Source organism: Parus major, chromosome 15, assembly GCF_001522545.3.
Source record: "Parus major isolate Abel chromosome 15, Parus_major1.1, whole genome shotgun sequence".
In the NCBI taxonomy this organism is placed as follows: domain Eukaryota; kingdom Metazoa; phylum Chordata; class Aves; order Passeriformes; family Paridae; genus Parus; species Parus major.
The window spans coordinates 3176193-3196970 of NC_031784.1; the positions used below are offsets into that span (position 1 = coordinate 3176193).

General features: G+C 40.7%; 1 protein-coding gene across 7 annotated transcripts in view; it reads right to left on the reverse strand.

Annotated features, from left to right (window-relative positions):
* CLIP1 (CAP-Gly domain containing linker protein 1) overlaps positions 1 to 20778 on the reverse strand; it is a 60765-nt gene that overhangs the window by 13029 nt on the left and 26958 nt on the right. For 2 of the 7 annotated variants that reach the window (XM_019008369.2, XM_019008368.2), the window contains exons 6-20: positions 19681 to 19878; positions 19217 to 19320; positions 18692 to 18752; positions 17601 to 17633; positions 14108 to 14212; positions 11856 to 12800; positions 10567 to 10683; positions 9633 to 9690; positions 9317 to 9400; positions 8518 to 8674; positions 7762 to 7927; positions 7457 to 7672; positions 4264 to 6450; positions 2989 to 3126; positions 1831 to 1937 (exon numbers count right to left, since the gene is read on the reverse strand). In XM_019008369.2, coding sequence (XP_018863914.1) covers positions 1831 to 1937; positions 2989 to 3126; positions 4264 to 6450; positions 7457 to 7672; positions 7762 to 7927; positions 8518 to 8674; positions 9317 to 9400; positions 9633 to 9690; positions 10567 to 10683; positions 11856 to 12800; positions 14108 to 14212; positions 17601 to 17633; positions 18692 to 18752; positions 19217 to 19320; positions 19681 to 19878 — 4676 coding nt within the window. The remainder of the gene's footprint in view (positions 1 to 1830; positions 1938 to 2988; positions 3127 to 4263; positions 6451 to 7456; positions 7673 to 7761; positions 7928 to 8517; positions 8675 to 9316; positions 9401 to 9632; positions 9691 to 10566; positions 10684 to 11855; positions 12801 to 14107; positions 14213 to 17600; positions 17634 to 18691; positions 18753 to 19216; positions 19321 to 19680; positions 19879 to 20778) is intronic. The other 5 variants (XM_015644144.3, XM_015644143.3, XM_015644145.2 and 2 more) reach the window with 4 other exon arrangements.

A 20778-nucleotide genomic window follows, 5' to 3' on the forward strand; every position in this document is an offset into this window, starting at 1 on the left:
GACAAAAGTCTGATTTTAGTTCAGCATCTCATGGGACTCTGATTTTTCAACCATATCTGGTCTCACCTTGGCAAATTCCCACCCTGATCCCCCTGGACTGGAGCAAACTGCTCCCACCTCTAACAGTGACTCCCCTCCTGCTGAGCAGGAACACACCAATTTCTAACCCTGTTTCCTCGCTGAGGAGCAGCACTAACCCCTCCTCTTTCTTCTGGCATTAAGGCACAGATTATTTAGGGTGTTAAAAAAACCCCACACCCAGGTCTGGGGTCAGTGTGCCTGAAATGCCCCCGTGTTCATGGCAAGAATTCCCAAGGGATGGCCCTGGGAGCACCTACAGGCACTGCAGCTTTCCCTCAGCCCAGCCTTTTCCAAAGGACACCCTGTCCCTGTCACATCCCCCTGCTCCAAAGGCACCACATTCCCTCTGCTCTCCTCACCCAGCCCTCATCAGCTCACCCTGAGCTGTGCTCTCCACCCACACCCTGCTGCTCAGGAATCCCTGTCACCAAGCTAATTCTTCCTATAATTAAACAGAGCAACACACAAAACAGCTAGCAAAGATCAATTTAAAAAAAAACAAAACTAGACAAGCTTCCCTTTCTCCTCAGCTCTGATGATCAGAGGCCACATTCAATCTAAGAAATAACAGAATTAACCCCCTCACAGTGATTGGGGTCCTGAGAACACCTTGTGCTGCTGGAGATTTTCAAGGCAGCATCTCCTATAAATAATTCCTGCCTGGCAAATTACAGCCCAGTATCTGCTGCCTTTCCATAAAACCAGAGTCCCCCTTGCTGTTCCATTTAACTCTGGCATTTCCCAAGAGCACCGAGGCAGGAATTGATCATGGAAAGAAATCCTGCCTTTCTCAAAGGGGTCTGTGCAAGGCCCCAGGTTTTCCAAAGCCACCAGCACAAGCTGCCAGTCACAGCCTGACACTGAGTCCTGTGCCCTGGTGTCACCTTGGAGCTGTCAGTGGCTCAGAGCTGTCACAAAATGACAAATGGAACTACAATAATAATAATAATAATAATAATAATAATTAGTCAAAGCTGCTCTTAAGCTGTCAGCGAGATTCCAGCTCTCACTCTATGAGCCAAGAAATTCCTCTTGGAGCACAGGTGAAAAATTGTTTGTGATTTAATGCAGGACATCTCTGAGAGCTGGGGATGTGCAACCACTGCAGGGCGGCAATAATTTGGATCTTTATTCCCTGTGGCACAGCAGCAGCTTTGCTACAATGAGATTCCACAGGGCAAATTACTTTTTATCAAATGCTTTCAGTTCATTTGTCTGTGTCCAGTGTTACACATTGTGAGTCTCTAGTATGTAAAATGTTGTTTTTCAATGAAGCAGCTCAAATAATGAACAATTAACTCGAGTTTCACATCCCATATGTAGGATTTGGTTTGCACCATTCAGGAAATAGTGGGGCCACAGAAATAAACTTCATAAAGCCATCAATGAAAAATAAAAGCAGAATCAAATATTCTATGAACAAAGCCACTTAACACTCCAAGTGTACTTGTAATTAAATCAGAATTCTCTTCTAATAAAGGTTTTAATATCATCTCGTGCCCTCAGGTGATAAAACCCTCCAACAAATTATTTTAAACTATGGTCTAAGGATTTGCTTTAACTCCCTTCAGCAATTTAGTAGCAACATTCTCATGTCAAGTTTTGCACATGCCAAATATTTAATTTTGACCCAATATTGGCTTTATAAGTTAGGATACCAGAAAGGTGGTGAAAGATAATTAAAAAAAAGAAAAAGAAAAAGGTAAATGTACCCACAAAAATTAACAGATTTAACACAAAAATACTTACAATTCTTTTTTAAGTTCTTCCACTTTCTTGTTCTCCAGATTTAGAAGCTCTTTTGATTTATTAAGTTCCTCTTCATTTTTCAGGTTGTTTTGTTTAAGCATGTCCAACTTAAAGAGGAAAAAAACCCTCATTACACCAATGAAACCACACAGTTCTCAGGAAACAACCCTCAGCCAAATGTGGGCTGGAGCTCTTCCATTTTCAATCTTTACCCCCTAAATTAACCCAGCCTGTCTGGACTGATGTGTTTGTCCAACAACAAATGTTCTGAGACCTTCTGCATTCAAATAGAGCAGCACAAAGAATTACAAGTCTACTGGAGAGAAGTTTCCAGGAATGTGGTGTCAACACCCCAAGGTAAAGCCCAAAGCACCTCACCTCCATTAACTGCTGCAGCACTCACAGCATTATTTGTGTTTTAAATGCAAAGCTAAAACCAGCTGTCCCCTTGATCTTTCTTCCTCTAAGATAACTCATCAATTCTGCTTTTCCATACCTTATTTTCTGAGTCAGGAGGGCTGAATGCTGTGCCTGCACCCACAGGAAATGAATTCCTTGCAGAGATCTTGTTGCATGGGACAAAATGTTGGACATGGATTTCCTGAGCTTGTGTCCCCCACGGAAACAGCAGGAGCTCGTGGAGCTGATTTGTTTGCATGCAGCCCACAGTGTATTTATTACATAACAGATAATCTGCAGCCATTCTCCTGGCATTGCAGGACCCTGTGGATTTTTTTAATCCAGAATGGGAACCCCTCCCATATGAACGTCACCACTTCTAATTCCCGTGCCAGCAGATCCCGCTGGAAATCGCCCCCGTTCCAACACTGAGGGCAGCCCAGCTGTTCACTCCCAGTGCTCTGGGGGTGCAGAACATCAAAGGTGAGAGCATCCTCCCCTTCCCTGGGCCCTGCAGCAGCACAGAGCGGTGGGAACACATTGACTGGACACTGATCCCAACGGGAACTGCTACACCTTGGATTGACACCACATGCAAAACACAAAATAACCATGGCCATAAAACCACGTGCATTTTCCATCACTCTTCCAGTAATTTTTCACAGACTCCTCTCCTGCCTATTTCAATTCTCTGTAATTCAACAGTTGCTCTCACAAACCAGGCAAAACTTTTCACAGAAAAGCATTTAATGTGATTACTTCATTCTGCAGCTTCTGGTTTGTCTGTCTCGAGTTCTCCAAAGAGGCCAAAGTTTCAATCTTTTCTTTGTGAATGGCATCCTTCTCCTTGGTCACCTGTTCCACTGCCTGGAAAACATCTTCTGTCAGTTTGGCCTCCTGGATATAAAGGGAGGTGGGGAAAAAAAATAGTTATTCCCAACAGGAGCTCTGACAGCAAATGATCAATACTTTATACACAGCTCTGTGGTTTGTCAGCTGCTTCCCAGGTAAGTAAGGACCTCAACTGGGAATTTATTTGCATTTTGGAGCTGCATCAAGTATAAAATAAACTGAAGAGAAGATTCAATTCCACACAGAAACAGTGCTCTTGTCACCACTGAGGAATTCCCTCTATTTTACTTCCTTGATTTCTCATTACAACCACTGTGATTGCTCTCAGACCTCTCACCTCTTTAGGTAATAATAATTTAACAGATATTCACTTCCAACAACCCAGTGTATTTTCAGAAAATATGGAATTACAAAAAAATTTCCAAAATTTGGAAAATAATGGAATTAGAGATAAAGCAAATTATTGCATCATTTCAGTGATATTCATTATGGCCTCATAAAGGAAATACTTCACAATGATATTAAAATACTCAGGCAGGTGTAATCTATAGGATCTCCTGATTCCAATTTGCATTCAATGTGATTTTCTGGGCTTCAAGCCACACAAACTGAAAATCAAAGTATTTTATAAAGAATTTGTTGGTGGTGAATACAAAACACTTCTGTGAATAAAAAGAACACCAGAATTGTCAATGTCTTTCCCATGCTCTCACACTGCTTTTATCCAATTACATTTATAGGAGAAGCACATTCTTTTGTACTTTTTGGAGTAATTGCTGTAATTGAACATAAAACTGCACAAAGATCCAATCTAAAACCTTATCTATTACTACTTTAGATTTTAAGCTGTGGAGCCCTTCACCAGAAGGAGCTGCTCAATGTCTCCTACCAGATTAAGGGAACACAACTTCCTTTTATTCACAGTTTATACTCTTTTCTTGCAACATTCAGCAACAACAGAGTTTTTTGCAGTTAAAATATTAAAAATAAAAAAATAAGTGTCTTTCAGACTCACAGTTGCAACTTGCAACAACCCCAAAGTACCATATTGAGAGAGCCCACAAGTTCAGTGTGTTATGAAGTGCAGAGTGTGCAGTGAAGTGCAGAGAGGACACCAGGGGTTAGTGCTCAGGATTAGTAGAAACAGCCCCAGACTTGACTTTTAACTATCAATTTCAATACCTCTGGTTTCTGTACTACTGCTTGGGCCTGAAGAGTCTCAGTTTCTTTTACTTTCAAAATCAGATTGTTCGTTTGCTCCTGCAGCATCTGATTTTGGCCCTGAGACTCCAGCAATGTGCCTGAGAGGTCACTATTAGTTTGCTCGAAAAGTTTAACCGCCTCACACAGTCTGCAATAATACTGGGAGAGCAGCCTTTCCAGTTCTTCCAGTTTTTCCAGTCCCTGAAAATACTCCATTGTCTCCTTTTCCATCAGCTCCATCTCGTGTTCAAACATACTCATCTTGCTGGAGAGGGTGCTGTCCAGGCCCCGGAATTTTGCTGCTGTGATGCACAAGGCAGCATATTCTCTCTTCTGTCGCTTCATGATGAAAGTGATGTGCTCTTTCTCTGCCCAGAATTTTTTTTTCATTATTTTCACCAGTTTCATGTCAGTTTTTTGCTTCTCCTGAATTATATGTTTTGCCATAACCAGAGCTGCTTTGTTTTTCTCTTTCAGCTCTTTTAGCTCATTCTCTAAGCAGCAGATGGTTCTTTGAAGTTCTGTACGTCTGAACAGAAACGCTTCCTCGTCCAGTTTTCGAGCTTCCTTTTCCAAGGTTAAGGTTTCTTTCACAAAAGCAACTTCTCTGTTTAATTTCTGACACTCCTCCTGCAGCTCATCCCTCTCCCTGGTCAGCATTTCCCTGGCAAAGGAGCATGTCTCCAAGGAAGACGACAGGACCTGCTCTGTGTATGATGCAGAAGCCAGCTCACCTTCTAATGCTCTTTTGGCATACTGGGCCTCCTTCAGAAGATTGGAAAGGTCACATTTACAGGTCATTAACTCTCGATTTTCTGCAGTCTTCTTACTGAGTTCTCCCTTCAGGGCTTCAATGGAATCTTGGAGTGTGGCATTCTCTTGAGCCAGAGCATCCTCGGATGAGAGGTCCAGCTCATGTTCTCTCTTTGGATCAGAAACTGCCTTTGCACAAGACTTGTTCTCATCAAGAAGCTCCAAGTATTTTGTCTCCAGTTCATTCTTCTCTTGGAGAAGAGCTTCATTGTGCTTTTCAAACTGCAATGACTTCTGAAGGACAGATTCCTTTTCCAAGGTCAGTTTGTTCATTTTCTCAGTGCATATTCGCTCACAAAGCTCAGCATCTGCTGAGGCCTTCGCAAGCTTCTCGGCAATCGCCTCCTTTTCATTGAGAAGCTGCTCCCTTTCAGCCAAAAGCCTCTGTTCTGATGAGGAAAGAGCCTCTTTCTCTCGATGTAACTGATTACATTCCAAACTGAGTGTCTCTCTTGAGGCTTTCATTTCCTCAAGACAACAAGTGAGACTCACAAGGGAATTCTCCAGCTCCTTGGTGTCTTTCATCGCTTTGGTGAGCTGTGTTTGCATCTCCTCTTCTCTCACTTTTAACTCTTGGTTTTCACTGACTGTGTTGTCTAAGCTCACTTGCAGCTTTTTTGTGCATTCAAGGAGCATCCCCCTCTCTTCCTGCACGCCCAGCAAGACCTTGCACAGCTCCTTTTGCAGGGTGTCATGTTTGTCTTGAAGAGCCAAGAGCTTCCCTAGGGCTGAATCTCTCTCTGCAGCCAGAGTTGACACTTGCTGCTGGAGCTCCCTTTGGTCTTTGGCCAGGGCCTCACAAGAACTTCCCAGCTTCTGGATAACATCATCTTTGTCTTTTAGAATCGCATCTTTTTCTTCCAAAAGACTCTTCAGAAAACTCTCCAGCTCTTTCCATTCTTTGACACGTTTCTGACACACCACATCCATGGCATCTCTGCTGGCCTGAAGTTCCTCCAGCTTTTGGAACAAGGTTAACTCCAAGGACCGGAGAGCCTCATTTTCCTGAGCTGCCTTCAGCAGCTCTGCCTGCAGTGCCTCCAGTTCAGAGAGTAATTTGCTTTTCTCAGAAACCAGAGCTCCCTTTTCTGTGCTCTCCTGCTGGCTTTTGGCCTCAGCTTCTTCCTTCTGCTTTAGGATTCTTTTATTTTCTGCCTTCAGTTCTTCTTGGTCTTGTTGCATTAACAAAATCTTTGATTTCAATTCCTTAAGTTTTGATAACAAAGGACCTCTCTCTAATTTTAAAGTACTCCCCTCCTGTGCCAAAGTCTCTTTTTCTGATATCAAAGCCCTCATCTTGTCTGACATTTGCTCGATTTCTTTTCTGGATGAGGCTAACACAGAGCTTAAGGACTAAAGAAATAAAGTCGGGGAGAAGGGAAAACAAAAATCAAGTCAAGCAGACAAATGAGAAATGTGCTTTAAGGGCAAATAGAGCAATTTTAATTTAAGTTTTAAAAGTGTATACACTGACACACAGTGACTGTTTGAATTTAGCTGCTGACACACACCCCTGTTACATTACAGAACATGCATCATCCACAAGAAGATTTTAGTGGCTAAATAATATTAAAAAACTCATGATTTAAAGGCTCCTCCATCCAAAATTTCCTGTAATTTATAAAACTACTCTCAATAAATTGACTGACTGTAAATTATTCAAAAGAAGAGCCACAGAATTATTTCACAAGACTCTAAGTGAATTAAAATGCAAGGAGTTCTATTAGAAACTGACTTCCAATTCTCAGTTTCACTTCCTCAAGATTCTCTCAAAAATATGTTGTCATGACCCCTCCAATTCAAAACACCACATCAGTGCTGACAATATTGTGTGTCAATTTATACACTAAATAATTTGCTAAATCATATAACAAAGATTATAGCAAATAATTGCTGAGGGATAAAAGCAAGCAATAAAGTAAAAGAAACAGGAGGAAAAATTAAAATTTCTAAAGTCAAGCTACACACTGAATAGCTGCAGACCATACTACAAAACAAAAGCTGTGTAGCACTTCTAAATGAAGTAGTTCACAATGCATCTTAAAATTCAAGCATATAAAAACGCAGGGAATGACATCTGGCTCCAACAGGCTGTGCTGAGCCAGATCTATGAACATAAAATGTTAACTGATATCAAAGAATTGTATCTCATCAACTCTTGTGTAACTGAGAGAAGAACCAACAAGCAGTTTGTCCTGTGGGCTTCTCTTCCCTAACCCATACCCACATACCCTGGAAAAGTTCAAAACAGAAACACTGCAAAAATCTAGCTATGAAAAGATGAAGCAGACAGAAAACAAGTCACTGAGACAGAAAATTTAAACTTTAAATCACTTGCAGAGTGACAAAAGCCACTTACTCTGGCCTGCTCTGCTTGTTTCTGCAGCTCCTCAGCCTGTGCCTCCAGCTCGCTGTTTTTCCTCTGGGCACTTTTCAGAGCCTCTTCTGCATCCAGCAGGTTCTGCTTAAACCCTTGGATATCTGCATCGTGTTTAGCCACCAGCTCAGAAGTTTCTTTTTCATGCTTGGCCTGAAGATCTTTGAATTGATGTTGGCTGCTCTCAATCTGCTTTTTCTGGTGGAAAATAAAAGAGTAAAACACAGTTCAAGCAGCAGTGGGACCGTATTTCTGCACAGTTTTAGTGGTTTTAAAGTCTTTCTTACCATGTCTGTCAATTGATCCTGCAGATTTTTCAGTTCTGCTTGATGAATCTTGAGAGTTTCCTGCTGACTCTGCTCAGCTTTCTGTGTTGTCTGCTCCACGTTTTTCTCAAGCTGAGCAGCCTTTTCATTTGCTTTTGTAAGCTCAAGTTGTATTTGCTCCAACTGCCTGGAAAGACCAAATGAAAGAACATCACTTTTTGCTGACAGGACCACAAGCACAGAGATGAAAGACCTGTGCTGAAAAAGATTGTGCTGAAGTTCTATATTCTGACCAAACATTCAAAAAGAGATTTCACTGTTTAACAGAACTGTTCTGCTAAATTCAGTATACACAGGGAAGACCAAGTTACTTTGCCCCCAGTATTGTACATACGATATTTGGGAAAAAACCCCAAATTTTCTCTCACAAAAATGTGACTTGAGTCTTTTATATATCTAAATAAACTGAGTTTATCAGGTAATCAAGTAATCATGAAGCACAATCACAAAACAGTCTGGATTATTCAAGAGGTCATTTACTCTAGGCAATGAGAAGCACGTTATGTAAGAATTTTGGAATGATCAGTGTTGGATGCTCTTCAAATCACTCCCAGGAGACTGTTTGGATTGATTTAGTTTGCTAGAATAAGCTCACTTGTCATATCAATGTGACACTCAGGAGCATCTTGTTCAGATATTTACAAAAAAATAAAATGAGAAGCTGGGAGTGTGGGAGTGGAGATTTGATGTGACAATGCTCTGACAGTGATGAAATACCTTTCTTTTAACCTCAGTTCATCATTCATTCTTGTGAGCTGGGCAGAGCTGTCTCCTGACGACTTCATGATCTCTGCAATGTCATTTTCAAGTTTGGCTTTTGCTTCCATCAGCTGCTGCTCCCTCTCTTCTCGTTCCCTCAGCTTCCTCTCCATCTCTGAGCAAAACAAAGGTGCTTAAGCTGTAAATTTCAGTGGGAAGGTATGCAAAGAACAGCTAGAGAACTGTAAAGAACTAAAACCAGCAATAGTGATGCTCCAGACCTTACAGATCACTCCTCTAAAATGAAAGGTGATGATTGATTGAGCAGGTAACTGCAGCACAAGGTTAAGGACTCTTCAGAAACAGCAAGGAGCAGCTGGTCATGAGCCCTTTGTTTCAGAAGTGATTCACTTCAGGCCAGGAGATGTTGGTACAAGTCCTGCTGTCTCAGAGGGGAAGGAAGCAATAGAGGAAAAGACCTGCAGGTCTTGCAGGTGAAAGCTCTCATCAGCTGCTCAGCAGAGCAGCAAAAAATGAACAAGGAGAGCAACAGTGAAGCTCCAGTGAAAAAATGCCTCAGGGTAGGCACTGCCAGGGGCAAGGGCAGCCCTTGGGATCACTTCTCCTGTGCCAACAACACCAGGCAAGATTTGCTTCAGGGCACAAATCACAAGCTGTGCTTTGCTTCCCTCTGCACTGGTTTTACAGAGATGCAAAGAGAGGAAAGGCACAGCAAAGCCTCCTACAGGCTACAGAAGCCATGCCAGAGCACAAAGCTGATGCATTTCCAGAACATTCCATTTCATCCCCTCCTTACCAGTCAAACTAGACTTGAGCTGCTCCAGTTCTGAAGACATGAGTGCAAACTGCTCTTCTTTTTGGTTCAGCTTTTTCACCGTTTCTAGGCAAGTAAAATTTGGAAAACAAAGTTAGTAACTATTTAAATGCAGACAATTCCACCTACTTGCAAGGTGTGTTACTCTTCAGAGAGGCTACAAATAATCCTGTCCCTTCCACAGCCACTGAAACTGCTGTACCATCAGCTATGAGCTTGAATGTGTTTTAAAAAGCCATTTTGTTGGCATTTAATATCTGCAGCTTTTTAGTTCTCTGTTCATTTTAGCAGCACATACCTTGCATAGCTTGTTGAACATTCTCTGCTTCATCAGCTGCACTAGCAAACTTTTCTTTCTGAAAAATTGATAAAAACTTAATGTAAGGTTTGGTAGTAACAGTACAACTCAACCACTGAACTTGTATAAAGTATTTTTCATGAACATCAGAGCAATCTTTGCTCCTATCATAAACAGATCTCAAGTTTTAAGAGTTACAGCTTAGCACAGATCTCAACATTTAAAGCAACTCCTCCATCAGCTGCCACAGAGCCTAGGGTAGGAAACAAGAATTTGGGGTTTCTATCCCTGCTGCTCCCAGGCTGCACAGAGGGGACACCTGCAGCCCTGTGAACCATCTCCTACCAGTGTTCTCCACTTTTACCAGCAGGAATTGATGCCAGACAATGAAGAAAAGGGAGGATTTCCAAGAAGGCAAGTGAGGCTCTTCCACCAAGTTTGAATATTTACTATTGGCCATGGAAAGGCCAAAAATTCCATTGTTTTGTTACTAATGCCAGTGTAGTTCCTCAGGGAAACCCCACCCAACAACACAGCATTTGGAAATTTATTTAAATGAGAAATGTCTTTTAAAACTATTTATAAGAAGTGTGTAGCAAGCATTAATTGGTACAACAGCTACAATAAAGGGCCATTTAGTGTTCCTTAATGAGCAGTCTAAATTTAAACTGCTGCTGCTTTTGATTTAATTTTATCTTCAATCCATAAATAGATGAGTTCTATTTAGACAAAACACCTGATAACACAGGACTGAGGTGAAATGCTCTTTTTATTCTGAGACAGATCTCATTAGCCATGAGCCTTTCCCATTTTTATCACGAGTAAAACGCCTTTAGAAGGTTTTTCTCAGAGCTGATCCATAGATTTCAATTATACTCTCACCATGAAACCCAAAATCCAAAGAGTAAAGTCAAAATTTTGGGGTGTTACTCACCAAAACTTGAAGTTCCTTTTCCAAAGAATCTTTAACTTGATTTACTGCACTCAAGTTTTTCTCAAGGTCAAGAAGCTTTTGCTCTTTGCCCTGCAGGTCTTTGGCCAGATTACTGGCCTAACAAAGGTGATGAAATGGAGCAAAATAAAATGACAAACATGAATGAAAAATTAGGAAAATTAAAAGGTGAATATGAAAGAAATAACTATAATATTAAAATCACTCTAAGATGAAAAATTAAAAAAAATGAAGAAAAGACCATGATGGGTTAACTGAGTGAAGCTGATTTCCACTGATGACTACATACATCACAGCACTAATTGCATCTTGGAACAGATTTGAAATCATTAAAATTTAGTTCTTTTGGTATTAATTGTGAATACATTATTTAATGGCAGACATTTTTGAATACACTCACAATTTCAAAGTTTAAGGGTTATTTCAATCAGTAGTTTTGGTTTTTTATTGTTTTCATTTTTTGAACTGATTGATTTGTGCTTTAATTGGCTGATCAGATCAATACACACACACAGGGAGGGAATCTTCCCAAGGGCTCTGTACCACACCCAGGGGTAGTGCAGAAACCCAGTGTGGCCTCAAAAAGACAAAGGTAAAAATTTGATCTCTTGGAACCACCTGTGAAGAGTTTAGGAAAGCTTTTTCCTAAAATTTTCCCACTTTTTTTTTCCTTCCAGTCATTTTCCCACTACTCTTCACTGCCATCAGCTTTAGAGAGGTGTTTTGTCCAAATCCAAGGAAAATCCTGGATCAAGTTGTAGTCTGTGGTTCCAAAGTGCTGTAAAACAGTGCCAAAACCATCCCTGCAGGGCCTGGATTCCACCAGGATTTCCTGTGCTTTCTTTTGTTTTAAAAGCCTCTTCCATCACCTTCTCAGAGGGAGGGAAGGTAATGAGGGCAGTATTTCCCCACTGAGTCCCAGGTCCCCTTGTCCATCCCCAAAGGTTAAAGCCTTAGGATGTGTGACCCTTCTCCCAAACAAGCCAACAAAGTAACTTTTCCTTAACAGGAAGATTTCAGCACAGACATGCCAAAATCTGCAGCAAGGAAGTGCAGAAGGATTTTTTTCCTTTTGATTATTGCAGGTGGAGCAGCAGAAACCTGTTGAGACATGACCCAGTTAATGCTCCTCTAAACCTCCTCAGATGGTCCCAAGATACACATTCAGTAAAACTTGTTTTTTCTGTGATGTATTTCCTATAGCAGATTAAAATGGTACAAATGTAAAATAAAAGCAAAAGAAAACTAAAAGGATGGATGTTGATACAAACCTGGCTAATTCCATCACCCTTTTCAGTCTCTAAAGTCTGAATTTGTTTCTCAGCTGCCTCAAGCTGCTTGCTAAGTTTCTCGATTTCCAATTTACCTTCAGAATTGGCTTTCTCAAGTGCAGCAAGGTCCAAAAGCTTTTCTTCAGCAGCTTTGATCTGTGGTGTAAGACTATCAATAACTTTGGTTTGTTCATTGTACTTGGCTTGCAGTACCTCTATCTCCTTTACCTTTATCTCAGCTTCCTGCAATTTGTTTAAAGTGTCTTCCATTTCTACTAGATGCTGATCTTCCACACTTTCCAGTTTGGTCTTCAGGCTTTCCAGGTTTTGCTCTTTCTCCTCCGTGACTGCCACCAGTTTTGCTTTCAGCGACTCGATCTCTTTCAAGTGATGAGATCTCTCATTTTCCTGTTTCACTTTTAGATTTGCCATTTCATTCTCATAGTCTAATTTCATCTTCTCAATCTGAGTCTTCAACTCAGCAAATTCTGCTGTCTGAGCCCCAACACCTTTACTGAAAGAAACTTTCAGCTCTTCCATTGCTTGCTGATGGGAGGCGATTGCAGATTCCAGCTTGGACTTCCACAGCTCTATCACATCAGAATTCTCCTTGTTGGCGTGGTCAAGCTTGGTTTTCAAGGATTCATTTTCTTTTGCCATTCTCTCATTTGAAGCTGAAAGGGTCTTGATCTCTTTCTGCAAGGCTTCCTCACTAAGACCAAACTTCTCCTTCAGCAAGTTCATCTCATTCTGATGTTCTTTGCCAGCTGCTGCCATTTTTTCTTGCAAAGAACTGATTTCTTGTAGCAAGGAGAGAGAAGTGTCCACGTCATCAATGTGCTTGCTGGAATCCAACCTCCCTCGTAGCTCAGCCACTTCCTTCACCCTCAGTGCCAGGTCCCTCTCCAGCTCCATGATCCGGGACTTTTCTGACACTGTGGCCACCTATGAGCAACAGCATTTTAAGAAAAGAAGAATTATAAAAGATATATTTCCATGCAAAGACACTCAGGCCTTGCTGAAAAACTTCCACCAAGTGTTGCAAATTGCTTCAAAAAGGGAAAAATGTCCACACTTGTACTCTTATGTTGTCTATAAACAAAGAATTTACTAAAATTTTTCCTTCTGGTATTATCTCGAAATAACTTGCTAAAAAACTTACAAACCACCCTGATGGGTATTATCAAAGATTAACAAAATGTTCCTCAGAACCATTTCAAGGCAGACTGGAAAAGAATGGAAAACCTTGAGGTCTTTGCTGAAATAATTCCTTCCAAATTCATCTCACACCAGCTACAAGACTGTCAGAGAAAATGCCAAACACATTTTGAACCAATAAATCCTCTGAAATCCCTTCTATACCTGCTCATTCTCTCTGAAGAAATGTCCTCACACTATCTGAGCTTTTCACTGACTGTTGGAGCAGTATTTGCTACAGCAAAGCTCCCAGAATTAATTCTAATTAGGAAGTTACTGCTTTGACCTCCTGGAAAAGATATTACTTACCCACAGCTGCTCTTCAAAAGTACTTATTACACATTAAATTGTTGGTTTTATATTCATCCTGGGTTTTTTTATTCATCCCACCTGAACTTCAAGAAAAACCCCATGTGTGAGTATGAACATATGTGAGTGTGTAAATGTATTTCTCTTTAAGAATTGACGTGTGCTGAACTTCTGGCTCGGTACAAAGTATGTCAGTAATATTCTGACAGGCAGCAGGTATTAATTACTGGGATAGCCATTAAAGTATGATTATATATATATATATAATATTGTATATTATATCATTGGTGGGAAAAAAAGAGCTAAAAAGTCACTGCAAACCATGATTTAGCAAAGCAAGTAGTGCAGCAGCTACAGAAACCAAGCCTCAAATACTCAGTTTGTGTTAAAAGGACTGGTATGTTCAGTCTTAGGTTTTTTGTGTTTAATGAACTCTGCTAATTTTTAAAATGAGCTACTGAATGTTCCTTTCTGTCAACTCAGGGTCCCATCCTGCTACTTTTGGATCCAAGGATTAGTTTTGCAGTGTGAAGACATCTTACCTGAGTTCTTCAATGAGTCACACGTCCAGGCATACACACACACCCCATGGAAGCTCAAAATTAATCTAATTTTTTACAGTGTTCCAGCTCTGGCTACGGCAGGAGCAAGGACCTGTTCCAGCACGTGTCACCCTCGGCATTGTGCCATCAGAAATCTTCCACAACACAGATCAGGCTCGTTATTCAAACAGGGAAAACCATTACCCTAGTGTCTTCTAACTCCCTCTGAAGTTTGTCAGCTTTGGTCTTTTCAAAGAGCAGGCTCTGTTCAAGCTCCTTAATGCGGGCATGCTCCAGTTTGGTCTGCGTCTGTTAGTGGAGAGGGAGAGGAAGAGAACACAACGGTGCCACCATCACATGCCAGCACAAGAGGAGGAGCCACATGCAGGCCGTGCTGCCAGAGCCTTCTAACAGGTGAGCAGAGAGGATGCAAGGGGGGGAAATGGACAGGGAAATGCTATGGATGAGGAGGATGGGCTGAAGGTGTGGATGGATGGGCGCGTAAAAATGAAATCAAATGTGTAAAACAAATAAATAAATGAATGAATAGCAAATGGAGAAATGTGAACAAAAAAAAAGTTTCATGCAGCTGAGTAGAAGTTATTTATCAGTACATGAAGTTTTCAGCACAAATTAGAATAGTTATGTCAAAAATATATATATATGTGCATATATATCTTCCTGGTCTAACAGGATGGTAAGTCCCTTTCCTTGTCATCCCACTACCTTCTTCCTTTAATGTGTTTGCCTGATTTTATAAAAAAATTACTTACTAACAGAGGGACAAAAACTCTCCACTGAAGCTCATGTAACAAATCAAAATTTTAACTTTCTTCTTTTGATAGTAGCTGTCTCTAAGTCTCAGCCATAAAAATGCTTCTGGCCAAGACCTGGGAACATGAGGGTTCCTTTGTCACTATGGCTTGAATTATCTGAACAGAAATAGAAAGAGAATGGTTATCTGTAACTCCAAAACACTCCTCTTTTATCCCCTCTTCTCTTTCAGGAAGAACACAAGCAACAAGATTCCTCAAAAACAGATAAAAAAGTGAATCAAGTGAATCAGCCTGGTTGCTCTGCAGTTACCAATGTCTAAAAATATTGAAGAATATGTGGAAGTAAGAAAAGAGTAAGATCTTTGGAATTCTAACATGTTCCTAAAAAGAAGCAGGACAGATGGACCCAAGTGAGCAGGTACCTCCTGCCTTTTGCTCACAATTTTTAGCAAGAACATAGAATATTTGATATTCTGGCTTGATATTCAAATACCCCCTAAGGTGTGCAAGAGAGCCTGAAGTTTGGGAGATGCAAGGAAAGTCCAGCAGGTAATTCAAACCTGACCTGCACCTCTGGAGTAGGGGAGAGAAAAAAATGAAAGAGAAATAAGAAGATGGGGATGAGCTTCTTGTCTGCTTCTCCAAATGCAGGATTCCTTCTGGCAGCAGCAGGTTCTTCCTTCCCAAAAGCATCCAGACATCCAAGGGGGTTAATTTTTTAAATACTTGAAATAGTTGGCCATGTTACTTTGGAGTTCCTTGGTCCACAGACACTTAAAAGTTGCTCCTTAGATTTGTTGATGTTTTAATTCTGTAGCAGGTCTGTTTCTCTCTCAGTGGAAGATCTTCAGGGTGTAAATGGGCAAAAATGCTCCACAAGAACACACATTACTCTTTTTCCTGCCCATAGTCTTTGAAATGGAATTAAGTACTCTAAGGGAAATAATATTTAATAAGTGGATACAGTTTTCTCTCTGACACAGTTCAGTATTTTAGTTCTGATCCACAACCAAATTGTAAGTCTGAAAAACAATCTGCTTTAAAAGCTGGAAGTTTAAACCTTACTTGCTCTAATCCACAAGGGGATCTACTAAAACCCAAGAAATCCCAAACCTCATGGTTACAGAATTCCCTGTGTGCCTTTGGAATATGCAACCCTAAGTTTTTTTATGCTACATAAAACCCAAACTCTTGATCATTAATTTTATAGACAGTGCTTTACTGCTCCAAAGATCAGACAGACCATCACTTATTACTGAGTTTTTTAAAATCCCATCTCTTATATACTACCAAGGCAATTAAGTTAAAATCCTGCCAAAATTGAAATAAAAGATTAAAGGAAGAATACTCCAGAAATCTTTACTTGACACCTTTTCCCCCATTTAGAGCATGAGAGATTATCCTTTAAACAAATCTGATTTCCAAGGGACAGGTTCCAGATTCTCTGAGGTAAAAATCACTGCAAAATTTTGAACTGCTCAAATTTCTCTGATGATGATGTAGAGAGAAATTCTTACTGATTATGGTTCTCTTTGAGGCAGCCCAGAACACAGAGAACTGAGAAGAGAGAGAGTACTCCACAAAAAAGAAAATAATTTGATTGTAAACCTTAAACTTGGATGGAAAGAAAAGCAGGAATGAAAAAAACCAGATAAAGCTAAAGGAATAATCTTCCCCTTCTCCAGAGCTTCCCAGTTAGGGAAGTGATGTGGAAATGGGATTCTTACTCTGCCTTGAACTTCCAAGAATTCCCCCTAACTTCAGAGGCCAGACATCAGCCTTTTCCAGCAATTGTGTGTTCTGGCTATTCTTTCACTCCAGAATAAACCTGCCTGTGACATTCTCCATCAAACTGGGAAATTGTGCTGAGGCCACAAATCCTGCCAATCAGTTCTAGGATGGGGCAAGATGCCCTCCAGTCCCCTTGTGCTGGGATACAATCACAGGACACCACTGGGATCAGGGAGCCTGGAAACTCCTCTGGAAAGTGAAGATGTCCATTTTTAATGGAAAAGTCAGAACAGGGAAGTCAGGAGAAAAGATGGGATCAAAGGAGGAGTGCACAAAACAAGAGAAAGGAAGGGCACATGCAGATTTATTTCTAACAAAGCATCAGCCTGATGGGGAGACTGGAGGAGACCCAGATCCCTGAGGGATCTCTGCAAAGGGAACCCCTAAAGATGCACAGCAGGATCCAGCTCTAGTCTTGAGAATTTCCTGTGTCAGCTGGGGATGCAGCAGAGAAGGCAGCCTGGGATAAATTTACCTTTAAAATTCCACTATTCTGAGTTGGAGAAGCAAGAGGGCTCCTTAAACATCTTGCAAGGCCATTTCTGTTATCAAGTAACACATTTTTCCTACATAATTTGAAGAGGAGCTACATGAATATACAGTAAAATCAGGCAGCTTTGCAAAATAATTGTTCAGATGGTTTTAAACATCTCTCCCCTAAGCATTTCATACAGAAAAAAGGAAAAAAATAGGGGAAGATGAAGAACAGACAGATTTTTTTCCCCTCAGAAAAACTGTCATCTATTCAACAGCAGCAGGATCTCATAGGAGAGCAGGCAGGACTTTGTGAAGAAAACAGCTAAAATCCTACATTTAAATTAAGATATCTTCAGGATGCTGGTCAGTCATTTCTACAAGCTCCTGGACTCTTCAGTGAGTTGCAAAGGTTTTTACCCTGAAGAATTCTAATGCCACACTGGCCCTGCCTGCAGTTAATGGGCATTACCAAGTTTAGTCATTACACACATTCTTTCCAAGAAATGTTGTAATTGCTCTGAAAGCAACATGCACACAAAATACCAGAGTCAATGTCTCAATAACAGATTATGCAGTTAGTGAATCAGTATAAGCATTTTCTGCACACAATCTGTTAACACGGGATGTCTCTGCACATTGAAGTGCCCTCTTACATTTTCTGGGTCTTCCGAAATCTGCCTCTTTCGCTATCAGTAAAATTAAAAAAACAAACAAACAAAATTGTTTCACCTACAGACTCAGCACTGCTATTCCAACATAAACAACAGGAGACATTTCATCAGCTTGAATTCACTTTAAACCCCCAAGTTAAGCAGCCTGACAAGCCAGAGTCTTTAGGGTGGTTTGCCATGACTATCAATTGATTTAACTGAAAATAGAAAACTAAAACATTTCCATGGATTAAACAATAAAAGGAGCATTCTATGAAGAGTCTAGATAGGTATCTTAAAATGAATGGAAGACTAAAATAAAAGAAATGTTATATGAAATGAGTATTTTTCATAAGGCTAGCACTTCAATCACAAATGCTTTAAAGCAACACAGTTAAATAAGTTGGTACATTATGTTGTGCAAGAAGTTCTATTATTTTCTGATTAGGCAGCAGAGTAGAGCAACTAAAAGTATCTTCCTTATTAATTGGAATTTTGGGATTAAAATTGTCAGTGCTCAAATACCTGAGAGCAATCCTTCCCTAAATGTTTTCTATTCTGTAGAATATCTTTCCATATTGTGCAATAACACACTGCACATTACAATTCTATGAACAATAGATAAAAGTTGCACACATGAATTGCTATTTAGATTTCATGTTGCAAATTCTCAGGACAAAACACTCTCCATTAATCAACCTTCCCTAAGGGAAGCACAGGAATTACTCAAGAAATTGATCAAACAGGACAAGTCTTCAATATTCATTTTCAAAGGCATAAATATTTACTTGCAATTTTGTAACTTCAAAATTATTTTTTTTCTTAGTGGTTACTTTTAACAGCAAAAGGTAGAATTTTCTATGAATTAATTTAATTTCTCTAAGTAACTGCAGCTGTTCTATAGCACAGCCTTTGCTAAAGTGTGTAACTGAATTTGGGGTGCAATCCTCCAATTTTGGAACAATTACCTTACTAAAGGACTGCAGAAAACGAGTATCATTTTCATGTGATTGGACCAGGATTGTATCTTTTAACAATTTCTGCCTTTCTGTGCCCTCCTAGATATCCTTTTTACAAAGCTGGAGATATTTTACCTCTAGGTCTCCTTTGGTAATGGATTCTTCTTCCACACGGAACTGAAGATCTTCAACTTTCCTGTGGAGACAACTCATTAAAATTCAGGTAATTTTGGAAGAAAATGCTTTCAAAATCACTTTTCAAAAGTGGAAATCAGAATGACAGTGACAACATTCCCACTGTACCAGCAAACTGCCAGGAACATTAAGGAGAAATCTCTCTCAGGAAGCATCAGAGGGAGGGAAAACTGCTGTCCTTAAAATCCTACCAGTGCCAAAGCAAGGCTTCACTACTCCTGCAGCTCTGAAGAGGGTATTCTGTATTAAAATCCTTTAAATCCTTATTGATTCTCCCCTTTTTTCACCCTTCTGGATGATCTGAGGTGACCTAAATCAGCAGTTTGATCTCACATTCTATTTATTCTACCATTCATGTAGGAAACAGTCAGCACTGAGAAACATGTCTGGAGTTGGGATGAAATGCATCACAAGGGGAGCCCAAGAAGAACATTAATTACATTAATGAGGACAGTTTGAGGTTACCTTTTCTCTTCCTCAAGCTGATTGAGGAGCTCCACTTTCTCCCTGTCAGCTGCCTCCACCATAGCTCGGAGCTGGTCCATTTTTGCTTCCATCTCCAGCACGTGCTAATAAGGAAAAGGAATAAAACCAAAATTTACTAAGCTTGGAAATCCAGGAATTTTTTCCAAGTATGTACCTGTACCTTACTAATCACAATTCGGTGAAGTGATGGGCCAAGTGACAGGAATGTTATCAAATATGGACATGATCAAAGACTGCAGTGAAGTTCAACAAAAATGAGTTAAATTCAGTAGATCTGGTATCTCATCAAGCCAAAGATCCCACAGAGGAGACCTCACAGGTATGGATTGTTTTACTTTCAGCACACCACCTCTTACTCCCAGCCCTTTGCAATAAGAAAAGCCCATTTTGGATGTTAAGTCCATTGTGTTAACTCTGTTTCAGAAGAACAGTAACTCTCTTACCCGGTCGTGCCCATCGCGAACCAGAGCCAATTCCTGCTCTATCTCCCCAACGTGACTCGTTGCTTTTGCAACTTCTGCCCTCTCCAGGTCCCTTTCTGCCAGGAGCTGCTCAATGTGCTGCTGCTTCTCCTTCAGGGCCTCCTGGAGGGCTGTGGTGCCCGAAATTTTTCTTGCATACCGGGAAGATGTTTCTGTCAACTTCACAAAATAATTGCGTTAAAAATCATTCTGCACCAAGAGAAAGAAAACGGATGTAGTGGGTATCTCCAGACTCCACAAACACAGGGTTAGTAAAGCAAATGCTTTCTGTGACCTACTGTACCTTCTCCTTTTACACTTAAATGGTTTCATTTTCCAGAATTTCATAGTGGCCAATGTGTGTGGTCAGAGCCCTGTAAGGAGGAGCAGCCAGAGGAAGGGGCAGGAGGGATGAAGTGAAAATAAAAGGCCTCAATTGAAGGTGTAGACTCATACAAAGGCTGGCTCAGGATGTTCCTAAGCATGACATAACAGCTGAGAAATTTGCCTTAAGTATTAAATGAGAATGACAGCTCAGCTCATTTTTAAAAAAGCCCCAAAGCACAAAGATTTGCTGTTCTACCCTTTAGCTCTGTCCTATCACCCAAAACCAGGAACATGATCCTTCCAGAGATCAAAACACAGCCTGGAAAGCTGGCACTGGCCAACACCCCCAGCTGAGAGCACAGCAAGGGATTATTCTCCTGTCAGCACAGACACCTCCCCTCCACTGCTGCACAATCCCTGCCCCAGCTCCTCCCAGCCTGGGTCCCACCCTGCACACTCTGCAATCCACTGCAAGAATAAACCAGACAATCCACAAGACAGAATAAACCACCTTCACCCTGATGCTTAATTGGCTGTTTCAGACCCTCCCAGTTTACAGAAGAAATCCCATTCCAGAGTGTATTGCTTTCTAACAATTTTAGGTCTTCAAATCACCCTTCACTCTCAATTGCAAAACAAATTCAAAACTCCTCAGAGAAACATAGCTTCCTTCAGATGTCAGTTGCATCAGACAGACCCTTAAATCACTGGATCACCTACTCTGACAGCTGCTTTTATTACACAGGAAAAAGA